The sequence below is a fragment of the Rissa tridactyla genome, chromosome 1, assembly GCF_028500815.1.
Source record: "Rissa tridactyla isolate bRisTri1 chromosome 1, bRisTri1.patW.cur.20221130, whole genome shotgun sequence".
NCBI classification, from domain to species: Eukaryota; Metazoa; Chordata; class Aves; order Charadriiformes; family Laridae; genus Rissa; species Rissa tridactyla.
The window spans coordinates 168,888,131-168,911,057 of NC_071466.1; the positions used below are offsets into that span (position 1 = coordinate 168,888,131).

The window sequence follows — 22,927 nt, forward strand, 5'->3', positions numbered from 1 at the left end:
GACGGCGCGCCCGGGGCGCGGGTCTCTCTCCCGGGCACCAGCCCTCCCGCCCGGGGCTGCGGGGGCTGGCGGCGGTGGCGGCTGCGGTGCCCTCCGCTGCAGTACCGCGCTTCGCCGCGCACCGGCAACCGCCCCCCCGCGGCGGGGAGGGCGGGCGGGCGGAGTGTCGGCGGCGGGGCGGTGCGCGGTGGGCGGCGGGGCGCGGTGGGCGGTGGGGCGGTGCGGGGCGGTGCGCTGCGGGCGGGCGGGCGGGCGGGTGGTGGCGGCGGCGGGGCGGCGCGCGCCCGCCCGCCGGTGCCGCGCGGGGCGCTGATGCCGCGCGGGGCCGGTCGCGCCGCGGGGCGGCGGGGCGCGCGGGGCGGGCGGCCATGGGGCGCGGGATGCGGCTGCCGCCGCTGCTGCCGCTGCTGCTGCTGCTGGGCACCGCCGCTGCAGGTGGGTCGCGACCGTCCGGCGCTCGGCGTGTTCCGCCCGCCGCGGGCGTACGAGGCAGGTTGCGGGGCCGTATGGACGGACGTATGGGCGCGTGGGCAGACGTACACGCGCGCGCGGGCGCGCGCGTGTGTGTGTATGTGTATACGCGTTATGTGCACGCACGCCTCTGTGCACCGCGTATCGCGTACGCCTGTGCGCACTATGAGCGCACGCGTACGTCTGCGTACGCGCCTTTCTGTATACCCGCGCGTACGCGTGTACATACGCATATATATATATACACACGTACATACGCATATATGTATGCACATGCTGTGTATGCGTGTGCCCGCACACGCTGTGTGTGTAGGTAGGCGGTGTGTGTACGCGGGAGCGCTGGGGGGGGTGGGCCGGGGCTGCGCTCCCAGCCCCTCGCCGCAGACAAAGCGGGGTCCGGCCGCGCCGCGCCGCCCGCCGAGGCTCCCGAGGGGCGGCGGGGGGGGGCGGGCTCGGCCCCGGGGGGCTGAGAGCCGGGGAGCCGGGGGGTGCCCACGAGAGCCGGGCACGGCTGCGGGGGGGACGCGGAGGAAAGACGGTGCGTGGGCTCCGCAAGCGCTTTGGGGCGGCGGTGCCCCCCAGCCGTCGGGGTGCGGAGGGCAGGGCAAGGCGGGCAGGGTTTTCAAAGCCCTTCTCCCGCAGCGTAAAACACTTTGCGGTGAGATCTGCCCGCAGCGGGGTCCCGCCGCGCCGCAGCAGAGGCAATTGGGCATAAACAGTTTGCGTAACGCTTCTTCCCCGGCCCGTCGCAAGCCGGGTGCCAACTTTCTTCTTTAAAAAGAAGAGAAAAACCCAGATGGGAAACAAACATTTAATCGGGCACAAGATAAAAATGAAACATCACAAGGCAAGTGTTGCTAAAATGCTTAAGCAGGAAGCATATGATTTTCCATGGATGTTTTACAGGTGAGTCATGGTATTAGCTGCATGCTCTTACTCATTGCTGAAGATCCTGGTCCGGTGGCATGTACAGTATATAGAATGGGAGTATTTAGTCAGGCAGATTCATTAAGTGCAAGAAAGGAAAAACACCTTTTCCAGGGCTGTGGCAGAGCAGTTGCGCGCGTGGGGCTGACGGCATGGAAATCTTTATCCTCTCATTTGTCCTTTTCCTGAATTCCTGTGGCAGCCAGCATTACACTAGAAAGCTGTCACTTTTCATAACAAGCGGTGCTCTGCATCCGTCGTCGTGCAACTCCTTCCAATTCAAGTGAAAACAAACACCCGTTTCAAAGGGGGTTTCCTCTCCCCCCTTCCCTCCCCTGGGATGGGAAGTGGGGTCTGCGTGCCAGCAGCATTTCTCAAATCCTACTGAAGCCAAGGTCCCCGGCCCCAGATCTGGCCCCAGGTGAGGAAGGGACCCTCTGTGCCTGGCCCAAAGACAACTGCAGTCAGTGACCGTGTGTGACCGGGGCTGGAGCATACCAGGAGCTGGGAGCAATCGAATACTCTCAGCTCACAGGGTCTCGCATGGGAATTTGGTAGCCAATCCCTCCTGGACGGGCTCAGGCAGAGCCTTGCCCCTGCCCCGGGACAGCTATGCCAAGCCCTGCCACCCCTGTCACCAGGAAACCTCCCACTGACCAGCTCCTGCTCCACTGCCTCCTGGGGGGCGGTACACCACCACGAAAAACAGAGGGACTTCACAAGCACGAACAATAATCTCGACCTGTCTCAGGGTGCTGACTGAGCCCCCCTCTATTTACCTCTTCTCAAATCCGCCTTGCAGTCCCGCAACTGAGGGAACCGCGGTAAATGTTCATCTGTTTGTTCAGCGAAGAACTGCACTGTGTTACATGTAGCCAAAGAATCCAGGAAAGCAGCCAAAGACATAAATTAGGCCAACTTGTGGCAAGCCTAACTGATAGTATGATAATAGCACTTACTTACCTACCCCTCAGGAGGACTGCGTAGGTTAGTTAATGTTTATACAACACTTTGAAAAGGATGTTCAGGAGATGTAAGTGATATTGCATTAATTTTATGGTTACATTTGTTTACTTTTCTAGACTAAACGTATTCTGCACAGTTAATATATATCATCTCAGACACAGTTTTACCGGGTCCCTGTAAGAAGCTAACTTGACTGAGCATTTCTTGTTCACTAAAAATTTCCCAAGACTGTTCACCTGGTGAAATCTAGAGACTGGATTCAGAAGTGCTTTGTAATGGGTGCATAACTAGCAGCAGTCCACATCTGTTCTGAATAATTGGTATAGAAAACCTGTATAGACCTTTGGTGGTAGAAATGTTTTCTTTCCAGTGTGTTTCTTGAGGAGCAGGAGAAGTGGGGAATGCTGTCAGGCTTTGAAGGCTTAGCCTCTGCTAGTGCGTAATATAGCTTAATTGCAACTATGAGCCTGTAGACAAAAGTTGAATAAACCCCAAATAAAGGATTTATTGGATGCTAAACTGAAACAACCTTTGGACGTAACAAAAATGCCAAGAAGAAGCAATAATAATTGGTGCACAAAGCTGACTATGTATGACTGGCCCGGTGATAAAAATGACATTACGTACCTCAGATGGTTTGGCTTGCCCACATTCAAGTCATCAGAGCCTTTTTTTTTTTTTTAATGTTAAATAGTTGTGGTTCATCACATACAGCCTTGACCTTCTGTTACATTTATTAATAAAGAGGTGGAGAGCCCCTAATCAAACATTCCTGCACCAGGAGGGTTACATTGCAGATGTTTTCACACCAAACCCCATGGTGATTTTATTTTTCTTTGACACTTTAACTGTGGATTTTTAAATGGACAAGGCTTCCAGAGAAACTGGAACAAAAACCACAGAACATCAGCTGCGAGGCAGCTTGCCAGCATCATTTCAACCAAGGATTATTTATTTTTTTTCCCCCTCCTTTACACACAGCAGTGACAGCTTTTCTAAACTTAAGCAGTGCTTCATTCGATTCGACCCTGACCTCAGCAGCAGTTTGGGGTAGGGACGGAGGGCTGGGAAAGGGGGTGAAGATTTGAGGTCATTGGTGGCAGAAGATATTCCTGCAAGGAGGGTGAAGATTGAGGTCATTGGTGGCAGGAGATATTCCTACAAAGGGGGTGAAGATTTGAGGTCATTGGTGGAAGGAGATAATCCTACAAGGGGGGTGAAGATTGAGGTCATTGGTGGCAGGAGATGTTCCCACAAGGAGGGAGATTTGAGGTTAGTGGCAGGAGATATTCCTACCAGCTCTCACACCCCTGGCACCCAATCTGCCACACGGTGAGCTGGGGTACAGCAATGCTGTCCCCCTTGGCCGTCTCCTCGTCTTGGCTTCCCCGGTGTCGCTGGCATCCCGTCTTTCTCGTGGTCCCCTTCCTCAGGACCACCTGGATGCCCTTGGAGGCCTCGGGGCAGGGGTGGCATGGCCATGGCTGCTGCCCCCAAAGCCTCAGTCCTGCTCTGGGTTCCTCGGGGTAGTAGGGTGAAGTGGAGGCATCTCTCCTCCCGTGTTGCCTGCTCTGCTCCACAGCTTACCATAGGGATTTTCCCAAGTGCAGGGAAGCCCTGAGGGTTTTTTGGTTTGTTTTGCTGTTATAGAGACACTGAGCTCCATGGAGGGGAGAGCCGAGGAGCAGTGCTGCCCTCTCCCTCGGCCCCTCTTGGGGGTCTCACTGGGGGACAGCATCCCCAAAAAGTGTCCTGGGGATGGGGTGGGATGTGCCCACCTTGGGAGCCGGCTTCACCCCCCTCCTGCTCTCTATCTTGTAGGTCTGGGCAGCCCCTGCGAAAAGGCCTGCAACCCCCGGATGGGCAACCTGGCGCACGGTCGGGCGCTGCGGACGGAGACAGCCTGTGGGCGCCATGCCGCCGAGCCCTTCTGTGCCTACGCCGAGGATGCCCAGCGCCGCTGCAAGCGCCCGGCTTGTGGCCGGTGCAGTGGATCCCATGCCGGGCTGGCCCACCCCCCCGCCGCCATGGCCGACTCGCCCTTCCGACTGCCCCGCACTTGGTGGCAGGCGGCTCAGGACGCCCCCCGCGAGACCATCCAGCTGGACCTGGAAACCGCCTTCTACTTCACTCACTTGATCTTGGTCTTCAAGTCGCCCCGGCCAGCCGCCATGGTGCTGGAGCGCTCCCAGGACTTTGGCGAGACGTGGAAGCCTTACAAATATTTTGCTGCTAACTGCTCGGCCACCTTCGGGCTGGAGGATGACGTGAGGCAGAGGGGAGCCATTTGCACTTCCAGATATTCCAGTCCCTTCCCCTGTACCGGAGGAGAGGTAGGTCTGCCGGGATCGGGAAGAGAAAGCCCTCGCTTCAGCCCTCTTTCACTCTGCAATCTCTGCACAGGCGTTTATTCCTCCTTACCTCACAGCCATCCCTTGTCATTGAATGTATTTCGCAAGGTGAATTCACATAATTCATTCCAAGCTGATATAGGCATCGCCCTGCCCCTCACTTTGCTGAGGGGCTCGTAATCTCCCTCTTTTTCCTAAAAATTCCTCTCCCCTCTCCTGAGGAAACTGCCCAGCACAACTGCAAATAAGTCGGATGCTGCCGATTCCTCGGGAAAGCCAACGGGAACGTCATCGCTCTTGATGGTCTTCTCTGGGTCTTGCAATTGTGTGGTTTGGGGTGATGCAAATCAGTCCAACCTGGACCAAAATGCAACTAGGTTAAAATTAACGGTCACCACATTCACTTTTAATAGTGACCACCTTCGCTGAGAAGTAAGCATGTAACCAGTCAAAATAGCTACTGACCACACTGAAGTATGGTTCCCATAAACCAGATTAGCCAGGTAATTAAGGAACTTACAATTTATCTTTCTTTTTTTTTTTTTTCTTTTCTGTGCACACTTATGCTCTTGTGAAAAGAGCTTGACAAAATGAAGAAAAACATCACATTTGCTAAGAGGAAAAATATATGGGAAGAAATCAGATTATTTTCAATATCAGAAACAGCAGATAATAAATCATGCATTTGGAGGTGCTACCAATAATGCTTTTCCCTTTGGTGCCTAAGCCTGTCCCGTGGTGCCAGAGAGCCTCCCCTGGGAACCACGGCCGTGGGGCTGTCCTCCGGGGTCCCCACTTGTGGGGAAGTCTCCCTAGTGACCAGCTCTGGACTTTAAAGGCTGCTCCCTCTAGTGGCCTTATTTAACGAGCTTGTCGGAGGGTTTAATGAAACTTAAAATTGCCCTCTGACCTAACTCAGAGAAAGGAGCAAATTCAATTAGTGAATCAGGTTATATCATTTTAGATTCTGCTGGTAACATGTTTTGAGGTGAAAGCCTGGTTCTTGGAGACCAACATTAATGTCTGAGAAAAATTACGTGTTCGGACGCCTTTGCAGTCATTTGGGGTCACCTCTAGCCATGCTCCAGCTAGGAAGCCACTCTCTGCAAAAATACAGAGAGCTGTTTTTTCACCAAAGTGTATCTCTTAGCTGCATCTCAGGATGCATCCAATGTCCTGCTCTAGGAGAAGCTGCTCTGTGCTCTTGTCAGCTCAGGAACCAGGATCTCCAGACTTACCAGACAGACCCAGGGTGGTTATTCCACTAGCCCAGAGAAGAGTTTAAATCAGATGGCTGGCAAGAGAAACTGCTGTCTTCCTCTATTCTCCTGCCTCCTTTTGCTCGTGCCCCCAAAAAGCTGCCTGAACTTCCTTTCACAGTGAAATATGTAAAGGGGCTTATAAGAAAGGTGGAGGAAGATGTTTCCCCAGGGCCTGTTCTGAGAGGACAATGGGCAATGGTTTAAACTGAAATTGATTTAGATTGGATATAAGGAAGAAATTTGTTACAGTGTGGGTGGTGAGACACTGAAACAGGTTGCCCAGAGGACCTGTGGATTCCCCATCCCTGGAAGTGTTCAAGGCCAGGCTGGATGGGGCTTTGAGCAGCCTGGTCTAGTGGGAGGTGTCCCTGCCCGTGGCAGGGGCATTGAACTAGATGATGTTTGAAGGTCCCTTCCAACCCAAAACACTCTGTGATTCTGAGTCGGGGCTAACTACAAAGTAAGACCTAAAAAAAACGATGGATGTACCTTGATGGGAATTTTCCAGGTCCTCAGCATTCCTGCCAGTCTCTGTGTTCCACCACCTGAATCATAAGGCCTGCAATACAGGGCAGGGGCTGAAATCTATAGCTCTCAGGCCAGCCAGCAGGACGTGTCTGGGCTTCTCTGACTTGCACGCTCCTTTTTCAGCTTTCCCAGGGATAATTCTCAGGGGTGAGAAATGCAAGGCATCATGCAGGGCAGTATTTGTCCCGTTTGTGCTGGGTCCTGTGTAGCTAGCACCTCAGTGTGCTTTTCGCCGTGGTCACCTCATTCATGTGCCTGCACACCAGGACGGGGTCTGGCGAGAACCTCTGCAAATTCCGACCTCGCGAGGGCTCCTCTGTAGGTTGGTGCAATGCATGGTGACAGTAGGATGGAGGTCTTGTGTGTAGAGACCGGTGCCTGTCTCAGGAAGGAAAGGAATTTGTTGTGTTTGATGCATCTGCAGTAGCATGCTGCAAAACCAGACTATTTACCGAGCTTGCTCCTGTGGGATCTGTTCTTTTGGCATCGCTTTAGCTTGTGTTATTGCAAAGAAGCTATAAAAGTCAAGATCATTTCATTATTCCAGGTTTTAAACAAAAGTTGAGTCCAAGGGGCTGGAGCTTATAAGGTTTTATTTATATGGCACACTTCAGTTCCCTGCACTTAAACACCACTTTTTACCTGCAAAGTAATAACAGCAGCTTTCTGGTGACCAGATGGCAAGCCTGCATGCTTAGCAAATATCACATTTAATTTATTACAGTGCGCTACATTCCAGCAATTACTTGTAACTGCCAATGGCAACATGTATCTCACCTAAAGAAACATCAGAGTTTTGTGTTCTGTTTGGAGTTATGTTGTGCCGTACTCCCACTTCTGGTAGCACCTAATTTCAGACATATGGAAACAGTAATTGCACTTGAAACAGTGGTTTCAAATATGCAGTCATCTGAAATGTCCAGGTCTGAAGGGTATTATTTAATTGCAGCTCAGTTGCCGCCGTTTTCCTTAAAGCGCAAGCATAAGTTCTGCGAGTGCTACCGGATTTCTTTGTTAACTTTTTAAAGTTCTTTGGAATTGCGATGCAACAACTGTAACCCGTCATCCAAACTGCGCATCCCACCATCTGTATAGCACTTTCTCCCACTTCAAACGTTTCAACCCCACACGTGCGTTGCCAGGCGCAGAGTCGGGGCTCGCAGGGTTGTGCGGGACGGTGGGGTCTCTGCACGCTGCCCACAGCTCGGTCGCCTCCGCCTTGTCCCCCTGGATGAGCAATTTGCAAAGCTCAGGGGAAGGCTCAGGAGACGGCGTCTCACCCCAAACGGCGCCGGAGCTGATCCGCCTGCGTTTCTGCCGAGCATCACGCTGCCTGTGAGCCCCGTTTCAAGGCAGCAGCATGCAGAATCTCATAGTACTCGGGGGCTCACGGCCTCTTTTTTAATAAATCACGTGCTAATTTGGAACAAGCATGTATCTGCTTCAGTTTTTATTGAAAAGTGAGGCTTTTTGCATTTCTTCTGCCCTCGTCATCATGAGTCATTCCTCAGATGCCTAGTTCAAGTCTTATGACAAATATCCTCCCTCATCACAAATTTGCCATGATGTTGATTTTGAGGAGATTTATGTTACCGCAGAAAGCAAGCTGCCAGGTCTCTGGGTTCATTGCAAAGACCCAGAGCTCCAAGCTTGTGGAGAAATGAGAGATGCTGAATTGGCTCTGGGAGATGCCTTTCATCTTTCTTCTGTAGTAGAGTGGCTCTGGGCTTCCCCTTGCGGTGGTGGGACTGGGGTGGTGAAGGGTGCTGGGAGAGCGGTCTGTGCTCGGAGGTTGGCACCATGCTGCGGTCACCCAAGCTGGGTGCCACCACAGAGGTGGGGGAGGTAATGTCACATGCCATGTGTGGCACTTGGCAAGTCTACTGATGGGTAGAGTCACCTCAACAGGGACTTGGCAGGTCTCTGCTCTTCTTTGTTACCTGTTGCTGATGCTGCAAAACTACCAGGCATGGTTGTGCTCTGCTTAGTGTGCACCTGAGTCCTCTACCCTGAAGCAGGCATGAGCTGGAGGATCAACAGCCCAATGGTGGGATTAGGAAGGAAAGGGCACATCCGGACAGAACCAGAGAGGAAAGAAGTTGAAGGCTGCATGGCACAGTGGTGATGTCAGGAACACTGAACCGATGCCCTGGGTTTGGTCTTAGAGGCTTTCTCAGTGGAAGTAAGCATGAGTTCACAGGTCAGCACATGCTCAGAGACTTTGCCGATGCACATGCTGGAGCAACCTGGCCATAGTCTGGCCTTATGCGAAGAAGAACCACCCTTTCAGCAGCCAGGAAAGCTTCTCTGCAAGGATCCAGGAGCCAAACAAAACATCTGAGCCCTTCCTCAGTAGGGAACAGAGGAAACGAGGCAGATGGTGGGCGCCCACCTCCTGCCCCATCATCCCCAGGGACTCAGTCCATGTTCATAAAATCGCCTGCAGGCTGGCACTGCTTTTGGGACCTCTCACCACTCAACATCTAGGGCCAGGCTGTCCCCTGTCCTGGCGCCCATCCAGTATGGGTGAAGGAGAAGCAAGAAGGAGGTGGAAACCTCAGTACAACCAAGTCGGGTTTCCAGCAAGCTTCAAGCATCTGCCAGTTTGAGGGGTTGGATTTGCAACACTGATCAGCTGCACACAGAGGGGCCACTAAAGTCTTTCTCCATGCTTAATTTAGTGAATTAATTGTCTCACAGCAGCAGTTGGTTTAGCATAGGCAGAAACCTCTATATGCTGGCCTTATATGATCAGTGTTTTAAAAGAAAGGCTAAGTTTTAGCCTGGATCATCCAAATGTGCTACAAACCCAGAGTGTTTCCACTGTTTTCCAGGGTGTAACCCTTCAGCCACATTATTGCAAGGGAAATCAGAACGGGATTCAGCAGCCAAACATAATCTGATCTAAGTAAACAAGATGCAGAAATAAACTCTCTCATGCTCAAATAGGAATGCCAATTTTTATTAGTAGGCGTAAAAGGCTGTCTTCCCTCCCATAGTTCAGATCGTATTAATATTTCTTCCTTTACAGCCTAATCTGATCGCTGTTAAGGGCTCATTGACAAGGGGCCCTTAGCAGATGTTAATTCTTTAACCGTGAGCGAGAGTGACTGTCCACTCTGCAATGCAATTATCTCATTCACTTTACATTCCCATCTGTGGTCAATTCAGATTAGCTCGCCTGAGTGTCCCCATTTAGACAAGCTCCAGGATAAAAGGACTTAGTGAAGCAGAGTCTCCTTGACAAGATTTTAGTAAATTAGTAACTTATTTGAGTGTTCATCTATTCAGAATACTGCTAATAAATCACTTTGAGACCTCAGCTATTGTTGCTGTTTGCTATTAATAGGAGAGGCGTATTTGCAGCTTGACTATATTCCAGCAACAAATTCTAATGTGCTTTTAACTTTTGAAACATCACATGCTGCTGTTTTACTGCGGGGTGTGTGTCTTGCTGAACATTTTATTGATCTCATGTGCCTCTGTAGCAGAAAAACCTTCAAATGTTTTGCCTCGCACTGTTACTGCATGCAGCCTGCCTCTTGTTCCTTAAGGATTTGGGCACCAGTCCTACTGGTTCTACCTGAAATTAGCTGCATAGAGGACAATTAAATTGTGTCCTGCTACTCACAAGTTTGGCCCTGATAGACAGTGAGGAACTGTAACACTTGCCGACGCAAACAGGAGTTAAAGATGCTCAGTGATTTTTATTTTGGAGCCCTAATTTTGGGTTGTAGAAATACTATGTTGCAACCTAGAAGCCTTTGCCCATTTTTTTTGCCTGTCTTTTAGGCCTGAGTAAGGTTATCACTGCTGTCCTTAACTGAAGCTACATCTCCATTGCTCTGACATCCTCCAAGGATCTTGTGGGTCACGGGAGGTTTGAGTTCAGTCACTCGCAGGACTTGGGACTCTACAAAGAACCTGGGCAAATATGCAAGAATAACTTCAAAACAGCCTGGGATGTCAGCCCATTAGAAGGCTGCAAATGGCTTTTTTAATTGTTCTGTGCCACTGGTGTCTGCACAGAGAGAAAACAAAGGCCCAAACTGACACGAAGAAAAGAGGGAAACTGGCTGGTGTTCAGTTGTGCTCAGGACACATGAGGACGCAGCTAGGGAACTGTGTTTTCCAGTCCCATCTCTACACTTTGTAGAAGTGCATTTTGCGGGGGGGGGAACAACCACAAAAAAATCCTCTTTAACAGCATCTTCCTGTTCATTCGGTCTTTGGAAAAACACAAATTGTCAGTCTCTGTACAAAAATGCCACATGCGAAAGAGAGTTTGTTCAGCTAGGGGCCAGGGGTGATGGGTCTGATGGCCAGACCAAGCCCAACTCCTTGCATTATATCCATGAATTTAGCAAAGCACGGGGGACATTATTTCATAAGCACAAGAATAACGATTTCTAGGGGAAAATTTAATGAGACGAAGTAAACAAAGTCAGGCCGGAGTCAATGAAATGGTGTAGGAACCTGGAAATCCCAGGCTGCAGCAGCTGGCCATTCATCATGGGGTGGCTGGGGAGGGTTCCTGAGAGCCGAGCAGGATGCCTCCTTGCCGGCCTGCACGGCACAGGGCTCGCTGCTTGCAGCAGTGCTGGCAGCTGCGGCACACCAGCAGGATGCTGTCCCTCCACCAGCCACCTTGCTGATGGCTGTGGTGGGATGCATCTCTTGGCTTGGCCACCAAGCTTTCCCTCCTGGCAGGGAAGCCCGTCTTCCCAAGCCCTGTGCGGGGTTTCCACTGGCTTTAGCACAGTGAGGTGGAGGGGAGCTTCCCCCTTTAAATAATGGGGCAGCAAAAAGGGGATTCAGGGAAAAAGGGGAAACCTGAGCTTAGTTTTTAATCTGTGCCTGAGAGGACAGGAGATGAGGGCAGTTCTGGGCACATGTGGAGACAAACCTTCAGTCTCCAGGGAATTTTACCATGAAAGGTACTTTCCCTCTAGAGATTGGGTGCCATCAGGGCCGAGTGACACAACTGCTGTTTTCCGGGCACTGGCACCTGCTTTTTAAGCTTTCCGTACGTGGAGTACCAGGGATGATACTGTCAGGTCTCTGGGCCAGGTTGTGTCAAAACACTCCCTCTCTGCTGCAGGCAGTCCCAGAGCAGTGACATGTCCCTTTGCTGGGCCTCCCAGGTGCTCAGCATCTCTGGAGGACCAGGACACGCAAGGGGCAAGACGCTTCTTCAGCCTGCCTGGTGATCCTCCGCATGATTCTCCCCATTGCAGCTAGCCCATGGGAAGGTCTCATCATCTCCTTTTCTCCCTGGCTTTCCCAGTGCTTTTGACACTTGGAGGTTGGCCCTCCGCTTGGCCAGCTCTTGAAACGCAGCCGTCCCTGAGATGGAGCATAGCCAGTGTTTAACAGTGCATATCGGCGGTCCTCTGTTGAGAACAGCAAGTTTCTAACAACGTGTGGATCAGAGCTTCTGGATCGGCCTCCAATTATGGCTAAAACAAATTATTCCTCAGAGTGAGCTTGACTGGTCTGTGAAAGGGGACATATTGTAGGCTGCCAACAGCAGGAGGGAATGAGTCCCAGGGCTCCAGGAGACCCTTTCCAAACTTCTTATGTAGGAAGTGAAGAGCACTGTACCCACACGAAACAAGAGGAATTTGGGTAGGCAGAATTTAATTCTCTAAATTGGCATCTGGCCTTGTTAGCGGGGACTATTGCTTCCCTTGAGAAAAGTGCTGAGGGGTTTTAGCAGCGCAGCCAGGGCCGCTCTTCAGGCACTGCACCCCACGGCTTCATTTTCACAGTTCATTTTTGGCGTGAAGGGCGGACTGGCCCACTTATTTGTCTCCCAGTTCGCTGGCTGGAAAGTAGGGCTGCCATGTTTCTCTTTGGGATTCCTGGATACAACCGGTTACACGGGAAGTGTGTAACCTAAAGCAGTGAATCGACACATCTCAGAAGTTTTGGATCAAAAGCTCATGGGGACTTAATCTGAGATTAATCGCCGTGCACAATGGGTGTCGGCGTGAGATATCCTGTCTACCAACATTCAAAATCCTACACAAATGGTGAAGTCCTGAAATTCTCCCTGGGCAACATTTCCAGGAAGAAAAGAAGTTAATGTCCAAAAACAAACTCACTAGACGCATATGCCATGGCTCCCTCACCGGTGTCTGCGCAGCGTCACTCATTGCTGTGTAGCCGTGAGTTGAAACGGCAGTGCTGTTTCTCATGGCCTTTTTGACTAGGCGTATTTACATATAATTCAGACAGGTGTTCTCTTTCCCAAAATTAAGTGTAGCTCATGGTAACTGGATGGTTTAAGCAGCCAGCTCTATAGACAGAAAGCCTTTTCATTATAGGCAAGAGCAATTGAAAAATATTCATGAAATCGGGTTACTCTTAGGTTGAAAGAAATCCCCTTGATCCCTAGTACTGTTGCAGGCATTCTTGCTGAAACGCTAACCTGCTGCCTTGCGGGCTTTTGCAGTGCTGCATCGTGCTCAGAAGCTGTTAAAGGAGTTATTCTGCAGCTCTGGGGAGTGAGCCAGCTTTTCTTACAGCCCTGCCTACAAACAAGCAAGTCCAGTTCACTGTTGGGCTCTTTGGAGGCAGCTCCAGGTTTTCTTGGTCTTCCATATGCACAACAGGTACTGCTGGCAGGCCAAGGCTGAGAACATAAATCTTTGTGGGGATAGGGAAAGGAGGGGAATTGCTGGAGGGAAGAGTATTTAAATACCATCTTTCTTGCCAAGCAGTCAAAGGACTTCTTCATATCATCAGCTGAAATGTGCTGGTTCATTTTCCTATGCGGGACAGTGGAGCCTTGGAAACGGTGATTCTGAAGATGAGAAAAAAGCAATAATTATTTTCCTTGATACTGCACAGTCAATGATATCATGCATCTGGAGGGTTTTGTGAGCCAAGAAACTGAGTGTTTTCTGTTTGATGAGTGAAGGTAGCGATTAGGCAAAATAAAACCATTGTGGAATAAACTGTCAATTCTTGGAGCAGCACTGTTAACTGGAGGTGAAGAAATCCAAGTGTTTTGAGCTGTTTGAGCTGGAGAGAGATTTTTCTGGTAAGAATATTGCCTCTGTGATCATCGTCTGCATGAAGACAGGCATGACCTAGCAGTGTTTCATTTTCATCTAACGGAATTGTGCTGAAGGGAAGCTGAGAAGATGACTCTTGTCTGACTGATTATTGCCAGAGATGTCATGGATCCTGGAGAAATCCCAAGGCTCTTGCCTATCTCTCCTCGTGCTTTTTCCAGCCCCCCAACCAGCCGGCTGCTGCGCATGAGTAGGAGCTCGTCCCATACAGCTTCTTGCCTTTGAGAATGGCATAAGAATGCCTTGAGTTTCCCAAAAGATAAACGTTGCCTTGGTATAAATTAACTTGCCAAGGTCCCCGCAAGGGCTGGTTATTTGAAATAGTTGTATTTTCCTCCTGAAGTCTTCGTAAGACTGCCTAACTTTTGGATGGCGAGACAAAGGATTATTTGCCTTGTTTTATGCACTGTAAAAGATTGTAGAAGGTCTGTAGGCATGGGCCAAATGCTGTCCTTTGTTAAAATATATGAAGCAGCCATAACAGCTGCAGGAGTGCCATTTCTCCAGCATCTTGAGAAGCTCAGGGGCTGCTGCTAGTGGTTCGCGGTGGGTTTCTGTCACCGTTGCTCGGGGATGTGGACAGTGTGCTTTAGGCCATTGCTTGAAGGACAGGCTCCACTGCTCACTTTGTTCTTAGTGTCTCTGATGGTCACCTCTCTGCAGTGGCCAGGCAGGTTTACCAACTTCTCTTGCTGTTTCATCTCACCCGAGTGGTGCTGAAGTGTGCACCGTGAATGTGAACATGCAGGGGATGGTCAGAGGTCTCCAGGAGAAAAAGAGAATCTCTTCTTTCCTGCGATCCACTTGGTGTGACAGGCAGAAAACCATATTAGAGGAGCTGGTGGGTGATTATCTGCCCAGTTTAGGCTGATGAACTTCCCACACCATGTGAATTATTTACAGCATCTGCCAAAAAAATCTTTTTTTAGCCTAGGGTCATTGCAATGAACATAGCACAGAGAGGCACATGGGTTTCTCTCTTAAAAGCTCTTTTACTTGGTGTGGTAATACATCAAATAAGTCCGTTTTGTCAATAGAGCGTTACCAGCATTGTGGCTCTAGCAGTCTTCTTCACAGGGCAAGGAGTCCATGAGGCTTGATTTTGTGAAGGAACAAGATTGTTTTCATAAAACTTTTAGGAGCTTAACATCTTTAAGATATATTTTGCAAATGTTGAAGTTAGCCAGCAGTTTCAAAAGTTTTTAGGGTGGACTGATGGACAGGCACATAGATACACATGCAGTGCAATGGCACAAGGCCTATTTCAGTAGGGAACTAACCTGAAAGATATGGCTGTAAAGGCTTTGCAAGCGAAACACTCCTCTGCAGGCACAGCTCTCCCCTCCAGGAAGAGCCAAGGAGACAGCCTGGCAGAAGGTGACCACACTGACGCAGAAAATGCTGGCATGGGGTTGAGCCCTCAATACTGAAACTGGGAGACAAGAAAAACCCATCTGCAGGATATCTGTCTCTCTCAGAGGATGTATGTGGGCAGGGAATATGGTGGTTGTTGTTGGCACTAGGTCTGGTGGTTAGACCATGCATCTGACAGATGAGACGCCTGAGCTGCTCCTGCTCTGGGAGGGCTGAGGGAGCCCTGTTAGACAGGGTGGCTTCTGTGCCTGAGGCTTCCTGATGTAAAAAGGGGTCCCCAAAGGTGTCAGGTAGGAATGTTGCTGCTCCCCGTAGGTACCAAATAGGATTTATCGCTGTGGAGTGGGTCTCACTGCTTGGCGCAGCAAACCTTGCAAGTCAAGCCATCCTCACGTGTACAGTAAGACAGTCTCACCTCAGTCTTGCATGTGTTGTTGGGTGTTAGGCTTAATTAGACTTAATTACTCTTTCCTGGGAAGGTGCAGGGGGATGAGCAGGGAGCAGTCCCAGCCCCAAGGCTCCTCTGTACCACCAGGAGGTGACCGAGCAGGGGTGAGCGAAGGAGGTGTGATGACACTCTCTCTGAAGCAGGAGCAGCTGGCTGGTGCTGGATTTTTGCAGCTAAATTTATATCCAATTCCCTCTGCAAGTGAAAAAAAGAAAAGGCTTATCAGGCTTTTGTGGTGATGATGCAGTTTCTTGGGTGGAAGGTGAAATCAGATGCCGTGGCAGGTTCGTGTTGTAGAAAGCCCCAGGGGGCACACACATGTCATATCATTGTTACTATTCTTTCCATTACCCATTTCTACAACTCAGCCTTATTGCCCCCTGTGAGCTTTCTGTAACACTTACCGGGAGAAATGATGACGACTTTTAACTTTTACATCTGTTGAGAAGGAAAACCTTAATTGGCCCAATAAAATTTCCCAGCTAAGTTTCTCCTGAACAAGACTAGCCAAGGCTGAAAGCGGTTGCCACTTCTGGGTAGTCCCTGTGGGAGGGGGCCTGGGCTGTTAGATGGTCTGGGCTGGCTGTGGAGAGAGGCACAGGGGGACGGGGCACGGGTGCAGGGACACAGGAGCTGGGGGTGGCAGAGGTGTCCTGGGCAGCGGGTATAGCTCGGAGCATCTCAGCTTGAGCCATGGTTGCGTGCGGCTGCGAGCAACAGCCGGGGCCTGTGGGCACCAGCAGATGTGAAGCGATGCTGGGCACACAGCTGGAAATGCCGGGGTTGGGAGGTGGGGGACGAGGGCTCCCCTTCGCCTTAGCCCCAAGCGCCTGGCAGGCGGTGCCTAACCTCAGCCATGTGCCGGGCTCCAGGGAAATTCTTCTGGAGGCAAAAGGATGAGGTCCTGGACGCGCTGGCAGAGGTCTACCACTGCCTTTACTGCCTACACTTTCAGAGCGTTGTCCAGGCACTAAATAAACCAGATAGCGTCGAGTGACATGGAGATTCAACAGGGCCCCATAATACAGGCCAATTAGCCACATTTATTTAGTGCCTGCGTACCAAGAGGCACTGCAGACTCCTAATGCAAACCTTTTCTGTTAAACACTTACCCAGATATCACATGCCCTTTTGTAATGTGGTGCATGTCCCTCCTTGCTTTTGCTCTCTCTCTACTTGGAGAAGATAGCAAACCTTACATTCTTTTTATTCTTCTTATTATTTTTTTTTCCTGTGTTCCTGTAAAATACATTGAAAGGAATAAAACCACCAGCAAAAATCAAATAAACCAGTAATGAATTTATCAAATGCCCATGAGCCAAATAGATGAATCAAAAATATGGGTAGGTCATTATTATAGAGTGCTCACAGGGGCATTTTCATCAGACAATACAGGGTAGAGTCCATCAGTCTCTTTTGGCAAGAAAACACAGACACTTCATGCAGTGCTACCACCTTGGTTTTCATTTACAACCAAATAAAAATGTGGTTATGTTTTTAATATTTGTTTATTGCTTTTATTTCTGCTGTATTCCTGTTTGTTGGCTTGTTCCCATGCGTGTATGCTTGTTGAGCCTCCCATCCGTTTTTTCTCTCTGTAATTTGCTAGTGTTGTCATTTTGTGAACCACCCCCTGATGCCTTCCAGGCTTGGAGGGGAGAAACTCTGGCCGAGGCCGGGCTCCCACTTGGAGTTTGGAGCGTGGCACCTCTAGCCAGGCACTGGGATCCGTGGAAGAGGCACATGTTGTGGGGCTGCAGGTCCCTGTCCACAGCCTCTGTGGCTGTGCCTATTTTTGAAGGTCTGTGAGGAAGAAGCTTCTTGTGGATCAAGTGTGTCTCTTCAGTGTCGTGGCCATGTGTGACCCAAAGGGCCCCACTTCATCAGTGTGGCCACTGGTATCTTGACAAAAGTCTGGGCCCCCGTAGCTGCGGTGGGTGGAGGCTCCAGTGGTCTGAGACGCACCCGTGACTCATCGAGAAGGCTTTGCTGACAGCAAATCTTTCATTGGATTTGTTGACTTCCTCAGGCAACTTTGACTTCAGAGCCTATTTTGTTGCTCTCAGCATCGTTCATTACCATTTTCCTTCCCACTGTGGATATATATAAAGATGTCCTTTCATTGCCTCTCGAGTGTAAACATACTAGGGTACTTCTTGCAAAGGGACTTTTATGTATTTATAAATCGAGGTCATTGTGGTGCAAGCGGTTACTTGAGTGCACCATGCACATGGCTGCCGTTTTATTTATATACAGGGCTACATTATTGCATCTGCGGAATGGCAAGTAGCTAAGGCTTCTTGTGCCACTAAGACAAAATAAAGTGATCAACAGAGCAAGAGCTGCTCATGACAGCCCATAAGGAAATTGAAACGCTGTGAAAATTTATAAGAGGGCATCTATGTAATGATGTGCCCGAACTGCAGACAGCTGGGAGCGGTCTGGCTGAAGAGCAGAATATTTTTACTCCGTGGCATAAGCAAGGCACCGCGGGGCAGTTTCTCTGCTCCCACTTTCCTGGGAGGGGAGAGGGCTCCCTCCTGCCACCCACCTGCCGGACATCCCACATGGGAGGTGAACCCGACCTTCTTGAGGGATAGCAGTGGCATTCCTCACTCAGGGATTGCAGCCCATGGTTCCTATTTGGCTGTGTAGAAACACTTCTCCCCCACCAAAAAAATCCCCATGCAGCTTTTAAATCCCTCCTCCATTGATGGTGCTTCATGCAAAGGTTGCATTTATAGGACATGGAATCCAACAGCATTAATTCCATGTGACATGGAAGTAACGTTACCCCAAATACTAGATATTTTGTTTTAAAGGCAGAAGTTCTTTTTATTTGCCTCCTGGTTTGTTACATGTGCTGTTCAGATATGAGATATTGCTCGATACTTAGTTTTAAATGGAAGCTGAGATAAAGATTCGGTTCCTGGGACTGCGTTAAAGAAGAATCCCAAATATCATAAGATTTACAGTGAGCTAGCAACACTGGGAATGAAAATGTCTTTCTGATAGGATATATTATGGCATGTCTAGCATAGAAGTCCTGTGGATTTTCCATTTATTACTTCCTACTTGTTCTACAAAATAGAAAATTTGGATTAGTGCATGCACATAAGAGTCACTGATGTAAAGATCCAGGTCTCCCACCCTTTGCTATCATACGTGCTGCTGACTACTGGGAGAAGTCACATCGTCTACCTAATGTTGTAATGATAGGTTTTGACACGTTGTTGGTAAGATACATACACAGAGACAGACTTGAGCAGAAAAGCCGCAGGTCTGGTCACCATGGGGTGCTTTCTGATGAGGCTTGCTGCATGCAGATGGCCAGATTCTGCTGCCATTGCTCCACCGCCAAGGGGGTGTGTTCCCCTGAATGGGGTGGAGCTTTCTACTGGCAGATGCCTCACTCTGTGAAAACAAGAATGGTGTCATCTATCAAAAAGGAAGTTCTCCCGTACCTTATTGAGCTATTTATCTCCCTTGTGTAATCACAGCGCTGCTCTTTGGCAGGACCCTCGGGCACGGTTTCTTCCAGCACTTTTGGGATAAGAAGAGTAATGGACTTGATGGCTCTGCAGGCAGTGACTTCGCTGTGGGGGGGTGGGAGGGAACTGCACTCCCCCCGTAGTGTCTGGCAGAGGAGCTGCCCCAACAGCTAAAAAGCTGACATGACATGTGTCCGTGTCAGCCAAGACCACGACTGCGGTGGCAGAGTCACTGGGGAGAGTTTCTCTCCCTGTTAGTTGAGCCTGGCGCACATGGTTTCTATGTGGCTTTAGCAGGATAAACCCAGAGGGCTTTGGGAAGCTGTCAGGAAGAGGAAGTGATGGCTGTGGGTTGGGGACATAACCACGAGCATCCCAGAGCAGCTGGGGAGCCCTGGACCAACAGCGTCGATCAGAGGAGCTGGCTGCCTGCGGCCAGGCAGCGGGACCGAAGTCCTGCCCAGTGGCACCAGGGAGATGATGGGCTTGCAAAACCCCATCATCAGATGCACGTGTATGTCAGCAATGCATTCTTCTCAAATCCTGCCTACATGCTTCCCCTGCACCATTAAAACTAAAAAATATTTTCATTGAAGAGGCCTCTGGCTGTGGTGGCCAGGGGTGCCAGCAGAACCACAGGCGTGAAAACCCAGTCAGGTTTGCTGTGCGAACCATGGTTTGTTCATAGACAGGATGCTGCAGCCCTGGGATGGTCCTGTCAGTGGGAGAATTGCACAGAAAAGTCCAAGGAGAGGTAAAAGCAGGAAAACTGGCACCCACGTATGTGTGTACGTGGGGCTGGGGTGCTGGGCAGCACAGGGGTGCAGACCCATAGCAGCTGTACGAGGGTGTTGTGGCCCCAGAGATGTGCTGACTTCTGAGACGGGCTGGAATAAATCAGCGAGGTTAACAACTGAACGGGGAAATCTTGCTGGGAAACACGTCCTTGACCTTATTATGCAGCCTCTGGGGGCTCAGCTCAATCGGCCTGGGGCAGAGCAGAGAATTGCTGTTTGTATGGCGTCCCACATGTTATAATGACTGGCTTGTATTTTATTAAAACAGAACTACTAGCGTCTGGGACGGAGGGATGAGGGTGTTTACTGTGTTGGCAGCGCTGAGACCAGGCTCACTGTGTTATGTTGCCCTGCTGCAGGGTCCAGCGCGGCTCTGGATCCAGGGCTGGGGATGCTGGGCATGACGGGAGCAATATGGGGCAGCTGGGGGGAGCGGGTGAGAGCCCTGGGAATTACAAATGGGGCTCATGTTTAGCATCACTCTTTTCAAGTAGCCATAAAAAGAAATGTTTGTAACGTTTTAAGGCCTGAGAAGGAATACTGGCTCCATTGAAATCTGCGGTATAACTCCCCCTGAATTCCACACAGGCAAGATTTAACTCTCTCTGCATGAAGGCGCCTCAGGGTTATTGACTTCCTTGCTGTGATTGCCTTTACTAGAGCTGCAGGCATCAGTCACGCGCATTAAATGGGCATAGATAAACAAGAAAAAGTGAAAATTATGAGAAGAAAGTCTGCTGCTAAATCTAGCATAAGTTGTTCCCGTTTATGTATTTCCTTCACCATTCACATCCAAATCAGGACGAACAAAGAATTCTCTGAGATGCAATTTATATAATCGCAAGGAACCCAAACTGCTAATTTTTACTGAAAAATTTCAGCATGGCATTTTCCATCATCTCCACTAAAAGGAAATCAATGTCTTCAGTTTGGATGTTTCCCAAGGAATTTTCTTTCCATATGTGAAAGCATCTTGTGTTCACAAAGCCACTAACGAGTAAATGTGATCAGAATGACATTGATTTAAATTTGGGTAAATAACAAGCCTTGGGGAGGGGTGCAGGGCCTGGTAGTTGGGTTCTCCTGTGTTTCTGTTCATATCAGCTTGATATTTTTATTTTACAAGAGCAGAAAAAACTCTGTATGTTCCTGAAAGAGAGAGGGAAAAAAATGTTTTTAAAATGTGTCACTATTTACTAATATCCCTCATCAGACTCAACACTTCTGCACAAGGGGTGTAGCGCTCACCAGCCTTGCCCTCTGACCACCTCTCCCGGTTAACCTTCTCCCTTATCGAGATCTTTCTGGCAGAAGACGCTGGAATACCTTTGGGAGGAAGCGTTTGCAGGATGGCAGCATGGAGATGCAGCCACGATGTCCGTGCCAGCACGCTGTGTCCAGCACCAGCAGGCCCAAGCCCCGCTGTCACTGGCACATTGGTCGCAACCGTGCTTGGCAGGCTGACGGGATGCTCAAAAGCACACTGCTGCCATTCAGCTCCAAAACCAGCTCTAAATGTCCATCCAGGCCGGGACAAAGCTCCCTCCGGCTGGATCCTGGCAGTCCTGGAGAAAAGCCAGGTCACGGCCAGGAGCGGTGCCAGCAGCCGCGGGGCTGGTGGAGGCGGTGGCTGGCAGGCAAAGCCCACGGGCAGGCAAGCTGGCAGCACCGGGGTCATTATTTCCAGGATATGTGAATCCTGGTGATATAAAAGGGAAGCCTTCGTCAGCTGAAGGTGTATCAGCCACAGTTGGGAGGAGTGGATTTAGGGAGAGGTGGCTGTGATCCCCGTAAGTGTTGCCGGCAGGCTCACACGCTTCCTTTTGCTGGGCACCTCCTGGCAAGAAATGATGGTCGCCCTTCGCTGCCTCACACCTCGGCAGGAGGCTGGCCGGCATTTCAGGTGGTGTGGGTGCTTATCGGCAGGGCAAGCAGGGTGGTTTGAGGAGGTTTTAAGCCGCTGCTGGGAGCAGTGCATCAAGCCATGAGACGGCGTCACACACTCGAACACTCATCGAGTGGCTGTTTGGATGTTGCTTACAAATATTGTAGTTCATCGGGCCTTTGGCGGCTTCGCAGTGAAGAGCTATTTAACTGCTTAGAAAGTGTCACTGTAAATTAAATGTACAAGTAACTGATACACGTGTTGTAAATACGTCGTTTTATGTGAATGGTAGTTATATGCTGTTTCTGGTGTCACGCTTTAGGCAGCTAGACCAAGTTTAAAATAAACCTCTTCAAGAAAACTGGTTATTTTTATCCAGTGCTCTCAATTTTCAGCTTGAGCCAATATTTACCTACCCAATCAGGCCGAAGTTAAAATAAAGACTGACTGATAAGTATCTGTTTAAACTTCAGAAGCCCCCCACTTTTCTTTCTTTCTTATCTCGGTTTTCTCAACTATCAGCTTGCTGTCGCTAATTGCCATGCCTAATCACTTTTCCACTAGGAAGCAGCCTGGGACTGATAGGAGCCAAATATTTGGAAAACTGAGCTTTATTTGCTAAAAAAACCCCACCCATTCTGAGGGAGGGAAGATTAATGAAGAGTGCCCTGCCTGAGCATCACCTGCAGCACTGCTGGTCCCCGTGCTGGGCCACGCCATGTGCCAGCAGCACCAACCTCTGCCTTAAGTTAATGGCAAAATGTCGCTTGATACCCGTAGGGTCCAACCTTCGTGTGGAAAGGGGCATAGGGGATCACAGGGGGTCACTTCGCATGCACGGGGGTGGAGGTGGATTTGCTGCTCCCACTGCTTGTGGAGGGGGAAGAGCATCCCAAGAGCCTGGTGCATGCTCCCAGGGGATGTTCCCACCGCCATCCCAACCCCCAGCCCACCACAGGGCTGGCTGCAGTCAGCAGTCTGTGACTTCATCTACTTTGAAACAGGCTCAGTAGAGAGTTTATCAATGAACTGTCTAGTAAGACTTATTTATTTTTTAAAATAGCACCCCCCTAAACCTGCTCCCCTACCCCAACTTTCCATAGCTTGTGTCTCCCATGCCAAATGTATTGCTAGAAGTAGCTGAACTCTTCTAGTTGCACCTTCTGAAAATCAGCTTTGCAAATCTGAGTGTGCATCTATATCACAAAAAAATGAAAACTGTCTTTAAACCAAAAGTAACAGCCTGCCTGGGCTATGTGCATTGTTATTTCTACCTTTTGTTGGATAGATATGAAACGATGATTAGTTTTGAGTACTCTACCTCTGCAGCTTATCTGTGTAATAT

General features: G+C 50.0%; 1 protein-coding gene across 1 annotated transcript in view; it reads left to right on the plus strand.

Moving 5' to 3' along the window:
• The first annotated feature begins 317 nt into the window (after positions 1–317).
• Positions 318–22,927, plus strand: part of NTN4 (netrin 4) — a 52,629-nt gene continuing 30,019 nt past the window's right edge. The window contains exons 1-2 of the mRNA XM_054184926.1: positions 318–435; positions 4,186–4,697. Of these exons, the coding sequence (XP_054040901.1) occupies positions 369–435; positions 4,186–4,697 (579 nt within the window). The 5' untranslated portion in view covers positions 318–368. The remainder of the gene's footprint in view (positions 436–4,185; positions 4,698–22,927) is intronic.